General features: G+C 39.9%; 1 protein-coding gene across 1 annotated transcript; it reads right to left on the bottom strand.

Moving 5' to 3' along the window:
• Positions 1–5,999: 5,999 nt before the first annotated feature.
• LOC135471183 (transcription factor SOX-7-like) lies at positions 6,000–16,591 on the bottom strand. Its single transcript, XM_064750287.1, has 2 exons — positions 15,898–16,591; positions 6,000–8,170 (listed from the first exon to the last, which is right to left on the bottom strand). The coding sequence occupies exons 1-2, from the start codon at positions 16,184–16,186 to the stop codon at positions 6,864–6,866; spliced, it is 1,596 nt and encodes a 531-aa protein (XP_064606357.1). The 5' UTR covers positions 16,187–16,591; the 3' UTR covers positions 6,000–6,863.
• Positions 16,592–22,942: the final 6,351 nt, after the last annotated feature.

Genomic DNA, 22,942 nt, shown 5'->3' with positions numbered 1-22,942 from the left:
GAACACTGCACTCGGGTTACACATTTACGTGGATTCGAATACAGCCACTATGCCCAAATAAAACACTGTGCACGTGAGACATTATCAAAGACATAGTGACTGTATTCAAATCGATGTAGATGTGTAAGTCGAGTACAATGTTCTCGTGGCAGCTGACACGAATGTCTAAATAAATAAAAGATCGCAGAGGGCGCTGTAGTTCATTATCGTTCTTGTTGCACCCCATTCCATCCCCCGCAGAAATGGGGAGTGAAAATCTTGTTAGCGAACAGTCGTCTCGAAAGTTGGGCATTCGAAACTTCGTTATCATGTGGGATCAACACGAGAACAGCAATTTGAATACGCTCTCTGTGACTGATATCGTCGTGAGATACTTGACAATAACTCATAAAGATGCGTTACCTTCACAGGACCGTAATACTGACGACGAGCTGCTCTTGGCATACCCTTCTTGATGAGAAAGTATTATTTAGATGGACGGCTTCATTTCAGAAGAAAGAAGGAATATGATGAAATGTCGGGTTTGCACATAATATATAGAAAGAACAAATAGCAATCGAAGTGTTCGAAATGTCCACAGTTCTGAGTGAGGCTAATAATTTTTGCCTCACCACAACATGCCTGCAATACCGCTGAAGTAGCGTTCAGCCATGAACATTCATTCTTCTGCCTGCGAAGGTACAAGCCCCTGATCACAAACCATGTACATCAGTTTAAAGATTTCAGTAATGCACCCTGTTCACTGATGTTTGCCACTATAGATGCGTTGCGTGACTGCACCTTTGACAGCGATAATTTGACATGTCATGCAGTATTGAACCCCAGTTTACCTTTGTTAGTGTCTATCATTTTGATGAATGCGGTCGCATACAGGACGCGAGAATCCCTGAAATTGCTCAAATATTTTCAGGTCTTATCTTTCCACTGCCGCGAGAGTTTTGTTGTGGCGAAGAGCAGACGCCAGATACAGAATCCAGATCTGCCACAGGGTCGGATCAGACCACAGGTTACACGCACTCTTTGATAAGAGCTATTAAACGACCGTTTCCACCAAATCTCCCAGCCAACTCTTCCTCTATAAAATGCCAGTGTTTAATTCCAGAGAATGCTAGAAAAAGCAATTTCTTCAGCACTGTTATCAATTTTTCTTTATGATGCGGGCACTCTCCTTTGTACCACGATAGTTGTGCAATAAGAAAAATAAAGTGGTTTGTTGTTTTCTGGAGATTTAGCAGTGTGTCCTTCTCGGTTTCTTCTCAACGCCTGGTGCACAAGGTCCGGCTACTCTCTGGAAGGTTCGAGGTTACGGAGTGAGCTAGTGTAATTTCCAGCATTATGATATAATTCTTGTGTGTTGTTGAATGCATGAGGTGAGCGTTCAAAACCGGTCTTGAACAGGGATTTTAGAGATTCTACCGATCTGACTGTTCGTTGCGTTGGCGATAATAGGCGGTCCAGAATGACCGCGTGGCCGTTTGCGCAATTTAATTGTAGTTTAATTGTAGTTTCGCTGAAGGCAACTTCTTTTCTACCAATATGATGTGCACATATTCACGTCACATAATATAATGTACCAAAGGACGGTGGTTCATCTCGGGCACTCCAGTATAGGTTTTCTCCAGTATAGTCCTGAGTATTGTATATGACGGTGCATTTAACACTGTGTGCAGGCTAGAAGAGGAAGAATTTTCTTACAATGTTTTATTTTTATTTTCCATATAAGCATATAGTCTTACTATGACAAACTTGTAAATAACAGTTATGAAAGATGTAGAAAATGGGATATTGCAAATTAAAATGCTACGTAAGGATGACCATGCACAATTCCAATGGCAATAATTACAACCGTACAAATATATCTCGGGAAGTTTTGGCTATTTCCGGTTGAAAGTACTAGTATTTATTGTATTTGTTTTTGCGGAAAACCAGAGATCACTACCCGGTGTTAGAAATACTACTTAAACTTGATTTCCTTTACAAATTTAAAATTTCCTCCTCTCGACCTTTGATCATCGTGAATTTCCGTTAATTGCCTATACTTCTGTTAAGCACTCAACTCTACATTGTTTCTTTTCCTGCTACATATTCATATTCATGTATTTTCAAACTGTGCTGAAACTGTGTGCAGAAACTAAACGCACACATCTACAATTTCGTTAAAATATATGTTCAAATTAGTTTATCTTTTTTAAGTTTCTCCTTTTCGTTTGAGTTGATAATCTTCAGCATTAGTCACTATGCCCGCACGGCTCATGGCAAACATGCGATATATATATATATATATATATATATATATATATATATATATATATATATATATATATATATATATAAAACAACCTGAATTAATGCGCTATCATGGAAGGAAAACTCAGTACGTACTTTCCGTGAAATTTCCGGAAGTTCTGTGTTATTTTTGAATGTTTAATACTGAAGACAATTTTTCTGCTACTTTTATTGAGATATTTTATATTCAGTTTTACTGAGTTCCAAACTATTCACTTAATTCAAATTACATTAATTCAACATACTAAATGTGGATTCCTTAAAAAGTTTATTAATATTATCATTTCATTTGGAACAATTCTGGCCATCTTATTTTACATACATTTCTATAGATATGTATGTTTGGGTTGCATTTATTTTATTGTTCTAAAGGTTTAGCAAGATTAAATATAATACTGTCTTAGATAAGAATACTAATGTGTCTTATGTAGCCATTAAGTGGTTCTCTGTTAACTTTACAACAGGAACACATAAATGAAAGATCTGAAAAATCGCCCTTATCAGATTTCACAACCGTTACCTTTGTGAGGAATTATTACAAAATTTTCTGCAATACAGGAATACAATGTGTCAATCCTAATGGATTTACACTGTATCAGCTTATGTTTCTGAACATCTAGTGATGGATAAGTTCATCGTTTAGCCAACTATGTAGGTGAGTAGATATTTATTTACATAATTCTGTGTTCCCTCAGCAGTTCTATAGCTGTTCGTCTGACATGGTTTAAATGTGACCGATAAGTTTAGTAGGTCTACTTATCACGTGATTGATTCTCAGTTTTTGATTGCATAAGGGCTCCCACTCGGACGTTATTCCTATCTAAATAATACTGTGTTTCAAAAAGAGAACTCCAGAAGAGAAAATGATAGGTGATGTATAGCCATATCATCTTCCTTCAGACTTGCTAAAATTCATTTGCTTCACGCATGGCCTTTTTATGACGCACTTGAACGCAGGTATTTGGTCCTCTCTGTTGATTTCTAAGGCCTGAATTTCTTGCCAAAGCGCTTACATATCATGGACTCGTACACTTTCAACACACTTGAAATGGTCTGGTTTCGAACTTACGACTTCTTTTCTGCTTTGAATCATATTTATCTCCACAGGTCAAAGCATGTATTTACACGCAGGTTATCACCTATTGTTATCTTTGCGACTTCAGGTTGGGAGAAAAATAGCTAAATCCAGGTCGAATCGGAAGATGGCGCATTGCCACATGCACCAGGGTTTCCAGGTCAACAATTAACACGTGTCACGTGAGACACTTCGATCACGTGCAGGAAAAAATTAAGATTGGTCGTCACGTCGGTTGCCAGTGTGCAAAGATGAACAATAGGAAGAGTGCTTAGGAAAAATGCAACCGTTAGAATAATAGACATGTACCTTACACATGCTATTAAACACACCATATAGCATAGGGAATTGCTCTTTGTTCATTTCACATGAAGGCTTATTCTCATAAACAAATAGCCCAATGCGTGTTGCTGTGGATCAAAACCCTTGACTTAGTTGTAAAAAGTTCACGTGACATGTTACCACACATCAATGGTCTAAAATTAGAGGAGTGCAAGCTACTTCTTCTCTTTGTGCTGAGAATGTCCCGATCCCAATGTTAAAGAATACCGCTCTGAAAATTGTTATTGGATATATGTATCTATTAAGTATCAGGAACATATCGCCGTTCTTTTGTCACAAATCACGTCAATACCGGGAGAGCGTCTTAAGGAAAGTTCCAGACTGTTTTCTTAATGATAAATTTTGAGGCTAATATTAGCATAACAAATACTGTTGCTAATGGGAGATCGATTACAGTGCATATTGTGATCACGAGATCCACCAGGTTCTGTATGTGCACAACATTTACGTGACTTTACGCTGTCGACTCATTGCATGTCGTCATTCATCATGGGCAAACCACGACATATGCTATAATCCAAAACAGTGCAAAGAACTCATTTAGAAGCTAATTAAAACAAAACTTGACTAGTAACATTTCGCGTAATGTTTGTCGTAAAAGACGTTATCTAGGTTATAGTTCCATAATGCGAAGTCATCTGTGAGAAAAGTTGCGAAAAATTGATTTTATGAAATTTTGTGAAAAAGGCCCCTATACATTTTTACATGGCAGAAGTTTACAATTCATGCCATATAAGCACATTTCAGATTTTGCTTGCCACATGCACTTATGAGTTATTTATTTCTATACATGCATAATTCTTTAGCGTTATCTTGCTTAACAGTGATGACGAAGTTAATGAATCTTATAGTTTTTTTGAATTATGAGTTATTTGATGTTGACAAGGGAATGTATGACGTCATAGGGTGCAGAAATTACTGTAGATCTTGGTAGAAAATGTTAATCAATGCGTCGAAACAGACATTTGTATTCCAGCCGTCAACCAATAAGGACGTTCCAGGTCAATAATCCCAAGGTCTATTCCGAAAACGACGTATAACACAAACCACCAAAGAACTAAGAAAGTACAGAAAGTACGAAAATAGGACGGAATCATACAAAGAGAAACAGTCATCAGTTTTCAATGATGTAGGAAAGATGCGAGATATGTTCCAGGCGACTGAGTTAAATCAGTGCTCAAATCGTGTAGCATGCTAGAATACCAGTTGTCGATATCAACATATGTATCTCAGTTGCGCTTTGATTGCAGCTGTTCATTTGTTCACGATGAATATATTGCCTCTAGCTCGAGTTAAGCGGAATTCACGAAGCAAATGGCCAGGGATTCTGGAAACTCTGTCCATGTTTACTTACAAGAAAATTATACTCATTGTAAAACTTAAGAAACTTGGAGTGAAGGCGTTTATGGAATAACCTTGACACACTATTTTTTTTCTTTTATCATTTGTCACGTTGATTGAAATCCGCAACACGCAGGATGTAACAAATGCTACAAGGTGAGAAATGCACACGCCTTCTGCAGAACCCTTCGGTCTGTTGCTGTCCACGTAGGGACACGTTTTGGTCTTTGTACAAATATTGATCCAGATAAGATATACCATCTTTGATGAATCTGTGGTTTCCTTTCTTATCCGCCGACGGTGAGTAAATATCTTTAACACCAACATTCTCTATGGTATTTCTATGATGGCCGTCCGCGAGGTCGGAAGTACATATTGTCGGATTTAAAGCCATTTAAAGTTTCCGCTCTAAAAACTCTGTATTTTTAAGAAACATTGGAGATGGGAAAAGCAGTGCAGCTTTTGTAGCCCACTTATATACTTTCCATTATATGTGTCGGTCGAGTTTAAGTGACTAAATGTGAAATGGCTTCGTTAGATGACGCATGAGTGCAACAATATGAAAAGAACATTGTTACTATTAATTGTGGATAGGGTGATTTACCACATGCCGATACTACTGTAGACCAGTCAAACCGCCTTCTTTGGTACTCAGTGATAAAAATTACCTTTACTGACATGATTTGAAGACTTCAACAACATCTATACAAGTTTGAATGGATTATAGTTTCACTGCTTTCTGGAGTTCAACTTACATATTGGTGAACCATAAATACGACAACGTCTCATTAACGACATCATAGTAAAGAAAAAAGTCAACAATGAATATGACTTATAAAAGTATGTTGCTTATTTTACTATGGGAATACTTTCATATATATATATATATATATTTATATGTATAATATATAGTGTACAGCACAAATATATTTTAAGTTCAGTGAAAATCCTGTAACGGCAACTTACATACTGCAGATCACTATGTTGGGAAATTTCATACACAATGTGATGTAGTTACCGTAGTACGCTGCTTTGAGAAAATCGCCCTAATAATCATGGAGTATGCTTATTCGTCTCATTTATACATCTGCATATGAACGTGTGTTTATATCCATATATTAAACTGACTGAAAGGCACAGAACATTTACTGTATGTGGACTTTGTAACACGAAAAAATAGCTTAACACAAGTACTAACAATTTCCTAGTCCAGCATATACTGAAGGAAACAATTTTATAAATACTGTACGAAGTTCTCATTCAGAGCCAAACGAAATAAGAGTTCCTACTCACATTATTTAATTTAAAAACGCGCTGCTTAATTCGTGCGCCTAAAAATCCAGTCCCTCGGCGCGAAGTACCGAGGTCCTGTAAAGCTATGCAGTCACATGATTTGAGAAGGTGGCCTAACCTCGGTTGGGAAGATAACATTTTAAATCAGCGTGAACGTGAAGTTTACCAGACATGCCGGTGTCCGGAGACATAGCTACAAAGCTCGAGGTGACATTTTTAACGAAGTAAGGCACGTGACATGCCTGTTTAGAATTCCGGACCAACATTTAGGGTTCAGAAAGACAACTTATCGGTATGGATTTCAATTTATATGTTAATACATCCGTTATGGCGGCCATGATATCTTGGGTAAACACCTTCCTAGAGATGGAGGATTAAACCTGCACGGTGGGCCATCGGGCCATGACTCCGCATCCGCCAAGGGGGCAATTGGAGTTTCAATGGGAGAGAATATTTTTGATCGAAAGTGTCACCTTTAATGCTGCCCCGAAAGATTAATCCTTTGCAACGTAGTCACTGCACAGTGTTAAAAGCACATAGGGTTTGTCAGCGCAGACATAAAACTAACACCTTGGTCAAACCCATTATGGTTGATCCCTTCTACGTCGTACATGTCCGCTTCAATAACTCGTTCGAAATTAAACGCACCTGCCTCGGAAGTACTGGAGAAACGTGTCACAGAACGCCTAGTTTCATGACCACAAGCAGAATTTCTGTAATCATACGCATTTCCTTCATTTACGTTCGCACATGCGTGTTGCCCATTATAATAACTTCCGGTTGCTGTCAGGTACTGATCAAACTCACTAGTATCCACATCCGCCAGTGATTCATCTCTGGAGATCTTCTCAATAAAGTAGTCCGCTGGTTCGTTATATTTGGTTGGCTGGGGCCGATGGCAGTCCTGAAAACGGTAATATTTGTCTGAAGATCCATCGAACTGAGAACTGTGACTGTTTTCTGATTTTGAACTGTCCAGGTGTCGTAGTCTTGGTGACGCGCACGGCTGATTTGGGTAACCGGAAATCGGGTTGATCATGTGACTTTGATTGGGTGGATTGTTTGTCACATGACCATGCATGTTGTTGATTGGTGGCCTAGGTCTGCTAACCAGTTCTCTCAAGGTAACCATGCTGTCCGAGTTATGGGTCAAATTGAGGCTTGTTGGGGTCATCCGGTGCGTCTTAGAGTTGTAGTAAGAGTCATTAAGGTGGCTAAACTTCCTTAGCAGCTCAGAATATCGCGGGGAAGATGATCTTGGCTCGTTGGACTGAGAAGGACAAACCTCAGCCGAGTTGGACGGAAAACTGAAGATGCCATCAGTGGAGTCATCAAAAGGGGACATCTCTGGAGTGAGGCAGTAATATGTCTGCACAGAGCTTTGTGCATCGCCTATGTATGGATTCATATGAGCGGACGACGGAGGACCGGTGGGTGAACAGGCGTGGTGGACGGAGGGGCCAAGGATGATATCGTGGGCAGAGGGAGATGGGGCCGGAGAACCCTCTGGGGTGTTCAACAAGCTAGACATCAACGGTGCGTTAGGGTCGCTGCATATACTAGCTCCTTCATCATCGTCGTCTTGGCTGCCACCCACCTCTTGACCGGTGGATTTCAATATGACGCCTCCTCGAGGGCTATTGGACAAGTCGACGTCGGCGGACGAAGAGCGCTGTGCCACTGCAGAGCGCTTACAGGCTCGCTTAGGGTGTTTTCTACGGCGAGGCCTGTACTTGTAGTCTGGATAGTTCTTCATATGTAACACTCGCAACTTTTCTGCCTCTTCAACGAAAGGGCGCTTTTCTTCCAGTCCCAGAGCTTTCCACTTTTTTCCTGAAAATAAATTGAACTGAAATTACACTAAGTTTTGAACTAAAACATTCAATAGATCTTTCAACAGAATATCGAAAACAGAAGTGCAGAATAGAGTGACATTAAAGGCAGAGGAACACTACAAAAATATTCAAATTGAACGTAAATAGGAATGTATGATAAAATAATTTTCAAAGAACCAGACATTATATAGCAAAGGAAGAAACATATGTCTTTCCTTTGTCCGCACTAATGATGATGGTAACCAGATACCAACTATCATGCATGAGTATTAAGAAAAGTGACCGATCTTTGTAACGCAATATCATACCAGGAAGATTAAAAGAAAGCTACTTAGCATTAAGTACGTGTATATTAGGTCGATATTTATGGTGGTATTTAAGTTTAATAGCTTGATATGATGTAGTATATATGCCATAGTACAAATTCCACAGTGTTGTGGTATAGCAGAACCGGAAAGAAAGTGTGTAGCTACACACATATATAGACACGTATATAGTAAATTATAGAGTCTAATGTCTAGAGCAGAGAGAGGCTGTAGATGTACACAGAGACATCAGCCGGGCGACCTTTGTCGGACTGCCCGTGTCTGTCACCAAAATTTGCGATTTCAGATACAATCTGGCCTATTACCTGACCCGCAGTTGTCGCGGCGTGAAAACATATCATCTCGAATTTCTCGGTTGTGCTTTACACTATGCAGTCTTAGGTCTTGTTGAGCCTTGACTGTATACATATATATGATGATTAAACACTCTTACATTCAATATACGCTAGAATACGTATATACATGGACTTGTAATATAGGTACAATCCATTTCTCAGTCGTTTCAACCTATATGCCCCAAGGTAAAAAATTTACGGAGTTCAAGTACTTAATCGGTAGAATCTATACCAATGAAGAATTCAAGAATTCCAAACATTTAGTCGGTACTAATTCTAATTAACAGAGTTCGATTCCAAGCCGGTCAGTTCTGTTCTGCTTTCTGCGAACAACAGTTTGAATTTGTCCAGCTATGCCTAATGTGACATAGACCAAAACTATACAGCTCCGTATATATATATTGTTATTTTAAATGCAATTATTGCCAAATGAATTATATCCCTTGGCATTCAACCACAGGTAATGAGTTCAAGCAGGGCAGGTGTCCACTAAATACAGGCCCATGTGTTTACGTCATTTGAAGAGGGCTGTTTATTTAATACATTGAGATCTGGCGGTTGCAAACGAATGTCAAATATTACAATATTACACCGTGAACAAAATACAGTCACAATCGGAGACAACTAACATGAAGACAAAGCCGGATGAAGTAAACAGAGCACGCTAAAGAAGAGACGCACCATTTAAGTGTTTTCTTAGATGGGCACCACACTGAAGATGTTATGGTTCCGGTCATGCGTCGGTTTATGTAACAGTAAAACTGGCCCATATGACCTTGGAATGTAGGTCATTGGAACTGTGCGAAATTAACCCTGGATGACGACGCTACGCTCTTTTTTATTTGTTCTGACGCTCGCGTAGTCGTGGCTGGGTCCCCTTCGTCCCGGTGGGAAGAATTGTGAAATTTTGGAAAACAGTCGATTACTAACCTATCACGCTCGCCCAGTCACTCCTTTACAAGGCTTAAGGTTCTAGGGCACCTGAGTGTTAAAAATACCGAGATGTCGGTCATCCCAAAGGTAAATATCCATTTTCTAGTTTAGCATCTCCTCTCACTTGTTATTTACGAAATTACCGCCATCTACACGGCGCGCATGCGCCGACAGGCAACTGAATACCAAACTATCCCTCCCGGCCTTCTAATGCTAGTTATGATGTCCTTTTGTTGTTATACGATCATGCAATAGCTGGTTTTAGTCCCCTTGACATTAGATGTACAAATCGCGCGCCAGGGAACCAAACTAGAGCATGTGCTGTTGTTTTGACATGAGTGACCTCCACAAATGAGGGCAGTATGGGTCCGCCTGGCGGCGCATGCGCGCCGTGTAGATGGCGGTAATTTCGTAAATGACAACTGCGCAGAGATGCTGGACTTCAATAAATATGGATTTAATATAAATACGAATATATTTTCCACATCTCGGAATTTTAAAAGACAGGTGTCCTAGGACCCTAAGCATTGGAAAGGAGTGACTGGGTAGGAGTGGTAAGTAAGTAATCGACTGTTTTCTGAAATTTTACAATACTTCCCACCGGGTCGAAGGAGACCCAGCTATGACTACGCAAGCGTCAGATCAAATAAAAAAAAAAAGCGTGGCGTCGTCATCCAGGGCTAGTGTGAGATGAAGCTAATGTGCTTCCTAGTTCTCAGCTGAGTGCCTCAGTACGGAAAACGAAACATCACCAGCTCATGCATCTTCAAGATTTACGCTTTTTCATACTCAGTACATTCAACTTGTGTCTGTCATATGACGATTTCTATTACATAACCATATCTAAAAATCAAAAATCTGACAGTTTAAATTAAAAGAATATAACATCCTGCAGGACGGGCGATATCAAAGCATGCAAATAATATAATGAAGAATGCGAAGTTACACTTGCAAAGGATTAGATTTTGTTTGTTTTCTAACATTAGATACTTTCAAATGCAACCAAATAAATTTTTAGCACATCGATGTAATCTCGTTGAGTCATTTTCGCTAACTGGATGACAGACAGGCGAACAAACACAGCTTTGACGCCACAGTATTATGTATACGTATAATATTCTGCATCTAACCAAGATGTCCTCATGGAGGACAATGCATACGACATCTAGCGCCTTCCCCTTTGTTGCATGACTGAATCAAGAGGTTTTCTTTAGGTGTTCATTTGGAGTAATTAGACTTCAGCTCTTGATGTCTGAACGACACATAAATCTGGCAGTATGTGAGTGTTGTTTCGGGAAGATATGGCAGTCAATTCCACAATGTCTGGACCCTCAAGTGGTAGCGCTGAATCCACAAGTGGCCGCACTTACGGCCATGGGCGTGTGAGACTGGGGGAAGATGGCGGGACATGAGTGTTGCTTTTGGAAATAATAACATTGAGTGGTTAATGTAATTCATACGGCGTTCGCGGGGACGGGTTTTCCCATTGCTCTGGGTACAGTGTCGTTGCAGAGAACATTTATGGGGAGTCGGAGGAAGGGGGTGGATGAGGCCGTGGTTTACGGCCTTGTTACCATCGAAGCCGCACACAGACAGGGGTACAAGCATCTGTTGACAACCTGTTGTGTTTAAGACCTATGGTGAGAAAGTCAACTAGCGTCCGAACATGAAAAAAGCGAAAAAAGCGAAAAAAGCGAAAAAAAAAAAAAAAACAACAGAGAAAATGTCCTGGTGTATCTGTAATAGGCCTGTCCCCTATGCTACAAGCCCCAAACATTCTACCAAAAAGACGGGATTCGTGTCCAAAGATAGACTGTTCATGTCCATTAGAATGCGGACTCCTAATGATACACATGTGAGCGACAGTGGGAAAATGCTGCAAGAACCCAACTTCTCAATACTATTAATGAATGGTCTTCCCCTTTATTATGTTACAATGTTCATCTATAGCTAACGCAGCTTTCAATTCTTCCACTACATCATAAAGAATCATAAAGAATTAAAGGCCGGTTCACTACTAAACGTTTAATAACTTCTTCAATCTTTTCTACACTCGAATGCTTATTACGAATGTCACGTTGGCTTTTGTCATGGTTATTAGTGTTGTATACTTTATAAAGTGATATCTGTCACTGATAACAAATGCCAATAATCAAACCCATGTCTTGTCTACAGACAAGACATGGGTTTGAACTCCATGACCTGATAGTTGAAAAAACTATTTCCGAGGGCCTTTTCAATTAACCGAGTGCCTGTGGAATAATTGTTTGACGGTTCTTGTTACACTATTGAGTGTCAAGAAGAAGCGTAGAACCAGACAGTCTAACTGAAAGGATCACATGTAACAGAATAACAGAATGCATCAGCAGGAATTGTTAAACATACGACAAAAACTATAGACCATGGTGGATAAAGATACACTATAGGAAAATCTCCACTGAAAGCCTTCAGTCACATCAAGGGTCTTATTTCTGCCATCCTTGTTGAAATGCCTGAAGGTGTTCTCCAAACCTGTGGTAATTATACGAAATTATGTTGGAATGCATGGTCTAAAACGCACATATCGGGTATAATCGTATAAATTACGTTGTTGTTTCTTTAGGAGTAATTTTGTCCTTCGACAAGGGGTTACTGAAGACTAAAACTTGATAATAACTTATCACATCGCAGCACCAACTCGCTAATACGTTCAGCCATACACAACATAACAGAAGCACTACAAGTCGTCTCTCACCAGTTCAACGCGGCTTATATCAGCCTAAGTCTGTTTTTATCCAGGAATATAATGCAAAATAAAGTATGCCATCTTTTGGAGGGCATTATTGTTTACGCCTAAGTTTAATGACGGTATGAAACCAAATGTATGACTTTACTAGCCTCAAAACACAAATTGCAAGCACTTTTTGCCTTTCTTAAAAGGACAAAAATGTCCACCTGCTTAATTAGCACCTAACTTTAATGTTAATCACTAATTAGTACAAAATTATTTCATACAGACATTACCATAGATAATAGCTTTTATGAAATGATGGTTTCAAGTACAGTTGTTGGAAATGAAAACTGTTCTCAATATTTCCAAATTTAAAATGATATTTCAAGAACCTTCTCCAGAAATGCGTCATACATCCTATCCAAATACCAGAGCTTGTACGTGTACTGCACTATAGTTTTCACTAACGGGATGTGGCTGCACCCAACTCTGGAGACCTGTGCCCAACATTTACGTCCGATATCGCGCCCGCTGTCATCAAGTTTAACTGTCTGTGACAGTGTAGTCTCTAACGCCCTGCATCCCGTCAACAAGGCCACGCCCCCCAGTCGTGGCAAAGCATCTCTGCTTGTTATCAGCGATGGATGAAAACAAGGCGACTTGCTATCAAAATGTTTAGGATAAAAACTGTAAACAGTCGTCGGTAAACCAACATCAAAACTGCTGTAACAACTGGCCTTGTCCGTCCGCTCTCTGTTATGGTCCACGATGTCTTGTGTTCAACAAAGTGTTATGACTAACTCGTCTAGCGCATTGTTATATCAGCAGGCTCACGGGATCAGAACATGTTGTCAAATATCAGTAAATTTAACGCTGCGGTTAAATTTCACCTTTCTTCATCTCAATTCTGACCTGAAGCGCAACTTTGAGTCTGCTAAGATAGATATGCAAAGGAAACAACACATGCAAATGAATATGTTCAGAAAATTTCCAATCGGTCTGGCAAATTACATTTCTGGGTCAAAGAGTCTATCTTGATCATAACAAATTTGACAAGTGTTAATGCTTTATCCCATTGTTTTTATTACGTTTTAATCAAATTTACACCGGAATATTTTCATTAAGAGTTTGCTGGTTAAGTAAGGAATGTATCATTCAAAATGTTGAAATGTTAAATGCAAATGATTCCCTGTGCCAAATATTTCAAGGTACATTCGAATAAACATCTGCATCTAAGAAGCCCGGAAAAGTGATATGCATGCTGTAACAGTGTTTTTCTTAATCAAGTTCCTCAATTAACATGTTAGCAGCAAGCAGAAATCTAAATACACTATTTTTACCATAAAAGACAGAATAGATACACTGAATATAGCAATTCAGTTTCCGGAGTGCACTACATATGCAACTTTAAATGATTTTACTCTCCACCATTTTACACTGAGAAAAAAAAGTGATGTTTAAGCCAATGATGTCTACAACACGATAATAGCTGTGACGCGATGTTGGTTAACTATTTATTCACAACAATATAACATAAGTGAATTTGTCAACATTCGATTTGTTTTAAAAGCATCTCTGCATGGTTTTGGTTGCAGTACAGCAGGCAACGTATAGGCTTATTTATTGATAAGCAAGTCGCTAAATGTTGGAGAAAAAAGCAACGATTCTCCTTATTGCATTTTCCAGAGCAATTACGTATGACATGTCTCTATAGGTTTTTTATGTACTGGCCAGATTATTTCTGCAAAGAAATCTGTGTATGTATAGTGGAGTCTGGTGTTTAATTTTCCACTACTTGTGGGTTTATCTATCTGTTAGAAAATCAGGTCAAATCTGTGGGAGCGATAACAATAGGCCCATACCCAGGCCGACTAGGTTTTGTTGTAGGCAGATATATACATGTACTGGGCCTGCCAGTGATAAGTATACATGTGAATATATGCGTACCCGGCAAGTTCACCTTAAGATATTTGAGCTCCACAACAATACATCAAACTACAATGTATTCAAATTAAGCCGGCTGCATACAGTGTTAGCAAAGCCCCACGTTATATAGATGGCCCATTGTACACCCAGTCACACTTCAGTAGCCATGTTATTTCCGCTAGCATACTTTCTTCATCATTTTCATATAAACCCCTTAGGCTGTTAACTTATAGTGGAGAAACAATAAAACTGATGCGTGCATATATTTCATGCACCGTTAACACATTGTTCTACACAGAGACGGAGAGATTGCCTATAGAACATACACGTAATATTTCTGAATTTGAGTTAATACTCTGATGTGAAAACAAAATTGTAGACCTGTCATTTTTTATTTCAATTTTTTTATGAGTACTTGTAGGTCTACATCACATCTTCTTAAAATTTGCGACAAAACCTCACCCAGCGAAAAAAAGTTATTTGGCGCAGCGTTGAAGAAAATTAGGACCACCCAAAGGTATATTATATTTGTGGTATGAATGTATGTGGATTAGAAACAAATCCAGCCATCTTAATATTTCCACTGCATGCATTGCATATAATTAATTTCCGGTTCGTTACAAAAGCATTTTTTGTGAAACAACACATTTTGTCAAAAACGAATTGCTGCTCTAAATGCAAGTCCTGATCTAATAGAAATCTAACAATCCCAACGTAAGACACATAGCGTTACTAATTAGCCAATTACTCTAACCTAACTGACACCTTTGAAAAAGCTGAATCTTAGCACAGGGTCATAACCACATGTCTGCATCTTTGCATATACGCTAGCTTATAAAACCTCTGTATTCCGCGCAGGATATAACACTGCACATTAACAGATAACCTAGGTTAAGAGTCCACTTCAAACGCTTGCCAAGTTGCCCTGTATATACTTGATACACGGTCTTGTCAGAGTGCATCTGAAAATCCACCGAGGGACGACGCGGAGTTGATGACGAACGCTTGTGAAAAGTATTCATGTACTTCACAATGGTGTGAATAATTCATGATATATGGTCCATCTATTGTTTTACGCCCTGATTAAAAATAGTTGTATATCGGTGCATGACATGAACGTTTATACTATAAATACAGTTGACTTCACTGTATAAACATAGTCAGCTTTTAAACTTATATACAGGTAAACGGGATTGTAAACGCTTAAAGACCTACTAGTACTGTAACAATGACATAACTTCTTCCGTGTACATATACACTACTACTAATGCACTTACACGGCGTACAACAGCTATCAAAAACCAAGCCTTGTGACCTATAGTGCACAGTTTGCTGTTATTTCGTATCTGTATAAAACCAAGTCATATACACTATAGAGGAACTGTATAGATAACGCTGTACTTATATTGGAGAGATTGTTTATTGTGTTGAAGAGCTTACTTTAAGCCGTGGGCCAGTATAGCACATACAAACATACTATGTATACTACACTTACCTAACATTTTGCTAAGATCGGCGTTATGAACTTCTGGGTTTTCTCCAGCCAGACGTTTTCTCTCTTCTTTAGCCCAAACCATAAAGGCATTCATTGGTCGTTTAATGCGGGGTTCTAGTCGTTTGCTTCTAACTCCTGTTGGTAAATCTTGCTGGAGACAACTTGGAGGGGAGCATTTCTCCATCCACCTGTTGTACAGGGGGTACCTCGCAGTAACGTGGGGTGCGTGCATGGGTGGGGGATGGGGACTGGTCATTAAACACCCATCGTGATCTCCCAAGGATAGCATAGTTTTGACACAGCCAAGGCGAAAGAGGATATATACTTCACCAAGTTCCTTTCTGAAGTTTTATAACCACGACGCTTGACACTGGGGTTAGTGTTTTAGACACACTTGCAAAACAAGCCTTATTGCAGATCAACTGTTTCTCCGCCAATTAATCCGATGCTTTAAATGTATAGTCAGTGATATCTGTCAAGTGCCACAAACCATCGGGTTGCTGTTGTAGACAATACTATAGCGCCTAGACAACTTGGTCCCTTGTATACAGTTAATGCGTTCTCGCTACAAGTGCTGCAATAGACAAAACTACTGCTTCAACACGTCGAACCCCGTGTGTAGTCGGTGCTATCTCACCACCAGATGTGCTGGTACACTATAGCCCTATCTGTCGAGTACACACCGGTAAAGCTGAGTTCCTCTCTGACACGTGTGCTGCTGCTGCTCTAAGGCCCAACCACAACTCTGGTCCCATTCCCCGTGACACGCTGCTTTTATACAAACTCCGGCTAGAAACCCATATAACCCGGGCGATATGAACTCGCTGAACGCGCGCAGCAACTCGGTCCGCGCACGACAACGTGACAACACGTCCACTCAGGCTTGTGAAATTTGAACGTATACACGGGACACCATATGTCAAGGAAACTTTAGCGATACCGTTACCCATTTGTTAGAATATAGTTTGTACGTTTTACAGAGAAACCTAGTTGGAAACATCTTGGTTTTCTTTTTAACTGGGACAGGTGTCTCACTTTAATAGAGGACATAGCTATGCGGTCTACAGAACTATATACTACATGCTACAGAATTGTATGTACGTACTAGTAATCGTCAGTTTGTTTGACAGACACAAATTGGTCTTTTTTCCGTCGTCTACATTTATGATTTTGCAGCCGACAATACATATGATAGACAAGGCTGTGTTCACCCTAAGTTGTCGTTAGGCTAATGTATTTATAATTTTATACTTTAAGTATTTGATTTCCCAAATACAGGTCAGAGGTATATCGCGCAGGATGGTTTTTAGCCAACTTTATATACTGTCCATGGAGTCACTTTTTGTACATACAGATAAAAGAAAAACGTATCACAAAACAATAATTGGATATATTGGTAATTGCATACGCGTCTTTAATCAGCTTTATTGCCTCACATTTATAACACAGCAGCACCAGCTGTCTCAATTATATAAATTTACCTGTACAGATAACACCTTTTCTGTATGAATTAACTTGAGATATTTACTCTGACGAAAGTCCCCTCGGCTTGAAAATTTTAGACGATACAGGAAGTAAGCGACAACAATAATCGGCCATTGTCTTGAGCAAAACAGTTAAAAGAATGTTAAGCTCTTGCCCAAGGAGCTAATCGAAAGATAAACCGGAGCGTCGTTTTCAAGGGCTTTAATTGTTCTGCACGATTTCAATCTTTGTATTTCTGAAAGTCACATACCATCAACAGCATGCAGGGAGATAAATAAACATTCTGCGTCACGTATAATTGTTCACGTGAAAGTGAACTTACGGCAGGAGATGAGTTGAGATTTTAGAAAATTGTGTGAACATACTTTTATACGTGGGTACAGTTTTTTTTAACTAAACATGTAGGTGGTGAAAAAGCTAGATTTTCACCGCTGAAGTGAAAATATTTGGCATGTGACAGGGAGGTATGTTTGCGCAACGATATAATGGCTATTATACTTCATTACTACGGATGTCTGAACACAAACCTGCAATTAGCGATTAAGATAAAACACAGAAATCGCTTTCAATATATTTATTTCATTTTTTGATTGATGTTTTAACCCGCACTTATTTCACTTACATAACACGACGGCCAGAATTATGGCAAAAGGAAATCGGGACAATAATCTCTTACTGAGATAGTTTTCCCCAAGTTGTTTCTACTCACATTAAAATACAACTTTGTGAAGAAAACTTTCTTTCGAAGGATGTGAGAAAACACCTATATTAGTCTTCAATTTTGCCATAAATGGGTAATAGCTGAGTTTCGTTTACCTAAGTCCCATGTATATCATCTTCGGTATTCGACCCAGGGACGTTGAAAAAATACCCGATATAACAGCAAGTTGCCATATTAACCGCCAGTCCAACACTGCAGTGGCCAGTATATGCGGTTATTTCTCTGTAATTCACTTGTATAACTGACAGATTCGTTTATTTTCAATGATTAAATTGACTAAATGGGATGTAGACATGCAGATTCTTAACATAACAGTAGTGGATCTCCAGTGACCTAGTATGCTTTGTTGGAATGCAAATGATTGGTATAAATGTGCTATTTGATCAGTCGATTGACTGATCAATCAATTTATTGGTTACGGCAATGAATAATTTTACAATTATTATTGAAAAGATTATTGTGCAAATGTGTATTTCATTGATTCGTAGCTTTGGTTCATTGGTGTGTTTATTATTTCATGGAGAAGTCGGTATAATTACGAGTACTTTCAATGTATGTCTTGTATTTTCCATATACAGAAGCTAGTATTTATGAATAATTTTCCCATCATGCCAGTGACTGAAATGTGTGGACATGGATTACTTGGTCTGCGAATAGTCGCGAAACCAGCTGGCAGACAATAAATGTGTACATACAAGTAAGTGTGTTGCACATATTGATGGTGTTACATTTAGTGCAAGCATTGGACGAGATACTACAAAATATCGATCAGGAACGTGGGACGTTTAGCAGACAATATGTCTACAGAAGTATATGTTTGTAAATGATTCACAGCCTTATTTTATAAACAACTCATGACAAAAATGTAAACACGAAAGCCTATTGCGTAAACTTCACGCTTTCAGTCACTCATATACCGGACTTCACTAGTCTATTGTATGCGTGGGTTGGCTACATAAGTAATTAATGCCAGTATATTTTGTAATATGTAGCTCCATTCGGATTACATAAGCATGCAACCACTCAAAATTAACCAGAATAACCTGGAGAAAACTTTACGGACGACAAGTTTTTGGATTAAAGCATTTTTCTCAACGAGATTTTCAACTAAGAAGATATGGCTAATAACCTTAATTATATGACTGAAGTCTGATTTACATGGATGGCTGAGAAATTTACTCAATGACTTCCAGCTAGGAAGCTTTCTGATTAACTGTGACTCAGAATCTACATAATGCTGACAATGTGGCTAGTTGGCTACTCAGTTGACAGAGTGACTGAGTATCTACATATATTTTTTCATTTGATTGGTGTTTTACGCCGTTCTCAAGATTATTTTACTTATACGACGGTGGCCAGCATTATGGTGAGAGGAAACCAGGCAGAGCCCGAGAAAAACCCATGAACATCCCCATGTTGCTGCAGACCTTGCAACGTACGGTCGAAGAGGAAGCTAGCATGAGCTGGACTTGAACTCACAGTGACCGCATGGGTGAGAGGCTTCTGGGGCATTGGTGAGAGGCTTCTGGGCTGGCGTGTTAACCAACTCGCCCATGGAGGCTACTATCTACATATAGCTGACAGTGTGACTGGTTGGCTACTCACTTGAGAGAGTGATTGAGCATTTGCATATAGCTGACAGTGTGGCTGGTTGGCTACTTTCTTGACAGAGTGACTGAGTATTTACATACAGCCGACAGTGTGACTGGCTGGCTACTCAGTTGACAGAGTGACTGAGTATCTACATACAGCTGACCGTGTGGCCTATTGGCTACTCAGTTGACAGAGTGACTGAGTATCTACATATAGCTGATAGTTGGCTACTCAGTTGACAGAGTGACTGAGTATTTGCATACAGCTGACCGTGTGGCCTGTTGGCTAATCAGTTGACAGAGTGACTGAGTATCTACATATAGCTGACAGTGTGGCTGGTTGGCTACTCAGTTGACAGAGTGACCGAGTATCTACATATAGCTGACCGTGTGGCCTGTTGGTTACTCCGTTGACAGAGTGACTGAGTATCTACATACAGCTGACCGTGTGGCCTGTTGGCTAATCAGTTGACAGAGTGACTGAGTATCTACATATAGCTGACAGTGTGGCCTGTTGGCTACTCAGTTGACAGAGTGACTAAGTATCTACATATAGCTGACAGTTAGCTGGTTGGCTACTCAGTTGACAGAGTGACCGAGTATCTACATATAGCTGACAGTGTGGCTGGTTGACTACTCCGTTGACAGAGTGACTGAGTATCTACATACAGCTGACCGTGTGGCCTGTTGGCTACTCAGTTGACAGAGTGACTGAGTATCTACATATAGCTGACCGTGTGGCCTGTTGGCTACTCAGTTGACAGAGCGACTGAGTATCTACATATAGCTGACAGTTAGCTGGTTGGCTACTCAGTTGACAGAGTGACTGAGTATCTACATACAGCTGACAGTGTGGCTGGTTGGCTACTCCGTTGACAGAGTGACTGAGTATCTACATACAGCTGACAGTGTGGCTGGTTGGCAACTCACTTGACAGAGCGACTGAGTATCTACATACAGCTGACAGTGTGGCCTGTTGGCTACTCATTTGACAGAGTGACTGAGTATCTACATATAGCTGACAGTGTGGCTGGTTGGCTACTCCGTTGACAGAGTAACTGAGTATCTACATACAGCTGACCGTGTGGCCTGTTGGCTACTCACTCCACAGAGCGACTGAGTATCTACATATAGCTGACCGTGTGGCCTGTTGGCTACTCAGTTGACAGAGTGACTGAGTATCTACATACAGCTGACCGTGTGGCTGGTTGGCTACTCACTCGACACAGCGACTGAGTATCTACATACAGCTGACCGTGTGGCTGGTTGGCTACTCCGTTGACAGAGCGACTGAGTATCTACATACAGCTGACAGTGTGGCTGGTTGGCTATTCAGCTGACAGAATGCCTGAGTGTCTGCATATAGCTGACAGCTATATAGAAGGATCGCTGAGTAGGGTGGCCGGGAGCTACGTGGTTACCTTGGTTATTGATAATCTACATAGCTGACAACTTTTTCAGTTAGCTACATTGTTGTAAACAGAGTGACTGTATAAATAAGTTTACGTGGCTAGTTAGCTGTTAAATTGACACGGCGGCCGGCTAGCTACTGGGTTGCTTGGGGGTAGGTACAGCGATTACATGTGGCTACATGGTAGCAATGGTTGCTGCATGGATAGCTACACAGTTTAGACGGTTGGTGATTAGAGACTCATAGTTGAGACAGTTTATGATTAATTCCACAGCTGGAATGATTGCTGATAATCTTAATAGTGGGCACCTCTTATGGCTGGCTGCATGATGAGATGGTTGCCTTCCAGCTGTATTAGTTGCATATTACAGACGATTGCTCGTTAGCTGAATAGCAGAGACGATTGTTGGTTAGCTGAATAGCAGAGACGATTGTTGGTTAGCTGAATAGTAGAGACGATTGTTATTTAGGTGCATAGTACAGTCGATTGTTATTTAGATGCATAGTAGAGGCGATTGTTGGGTACCCGCAGTGTAGAGACAAGTGTTGGTTATCTGCATATTAGAGGTTCTTTAGACGGTCAGCTGCCTAGCCGAGATTATTGATGGATAGCTACACAGTTGAAATGGTTACAGGCTTATTACATGGTAGACATGATTGTTGGTTAGCTGCATAGTAGACACGGTTGTTGGTTACCTACACAGTTGAGTCATTTGGTGGTTAGCTCCATACTTCTAAATGTTGATTGATAGCATAGTTGAGACGGTTGGTGGTGGCAACATTGTTAAAATTACCGATGGGTTGAAATGGTAACATAGTTGAAACGGTTGTGAATTTACCATACAGTTGCTATGGTTGGTGATATGCTGAATAGATGGAACGATTTATTGTTAGCTTCATGGCCGAGATGGTTGTAGGTTAGGTACATAGTCTTAACGACTTATGTCTGGCTGCAGAGTTGAAACGGTATGTGGTTAGTAGCATAGCTGTAGTGGTTTATGGCTAGCTGCATAGTTACAACGGTTTATGGCTAGCTGCATAGTTACAACGGTTTATGGCTAGCTGCATAGTTACACCGGTTTATGACTAGCTGCATAGTTACACCGGTTTATGACTAGCTGCATAGTTACAACGGTTTGTGGCTAGCTGCATAATTACAACGACTTAAGGCCGGCTGAGATGGTTTGGTGGGTAGCTAAATTGTTGAAATGATCTCTAATAAACATTCATAGTTCATACGGTTGCTGGTTATATAGCTCCATAGTTACCTTGATTGCTGTAAAGCTGCATAATTGATATATTTTCTTATTAGCTACATGTATGATATGGTTGGTAGTAAGTAGCTGGTTGGCTGCTTAGTAGAAACGGTTGGTGTTTATATACTTTGCTTTTCAAGAAAAAACGATATACATGTATACATTTCTGCGAACGTTACTTGTTATAAGCCTATGGCTTACGTACTGTGTATACGCAAAGGAAAATAAACATGTTTAAAACAAATGGTTGTTGGTTAGCTGCATATAATTTAGACGGCTGCTAGTTTGCCATATAAATGAGACGATTGCTGGTTACACTGATAGTTTAGACGATCGCTGTTTTTCTGCATAGTTGAAATGGTAGCTGGTTTATGCGCATACAGAATAGCTAGCTGCGTAGGTTGAGGAAACGTGGAGACCGACTACCGACCATTTAGTCGGCCTTGTTCGTGATTCACGAACAAGGCCGCATGTTAAGAATGCTCAGGTCCTTCATGTAACCTCCAAACAAGCATGTTAATGTGGGTTATTGATTAATATTTTAATCATCTCAGCATAAATGTCGCTAAATAAAGTTATC

This window comes from Liolophura sinensis, chromosome 7 (genome assembly GCF_032854445.1).
Source record: "Liolophura sinensis isolate JHLJ2023 chromosome 7, CUHK_Ljap_v2, whole genome shotgun sequence".
Taxonomy (NCBI): Eukaryota; Metazoa; Mollusca; class Polyplacophora; order Chitonida; family Chitonidae; genus Liolophura; species Liolophura sinensis.
This window is presented reverse-complemented; position numbering and strand designations above follow the sequence as displayed.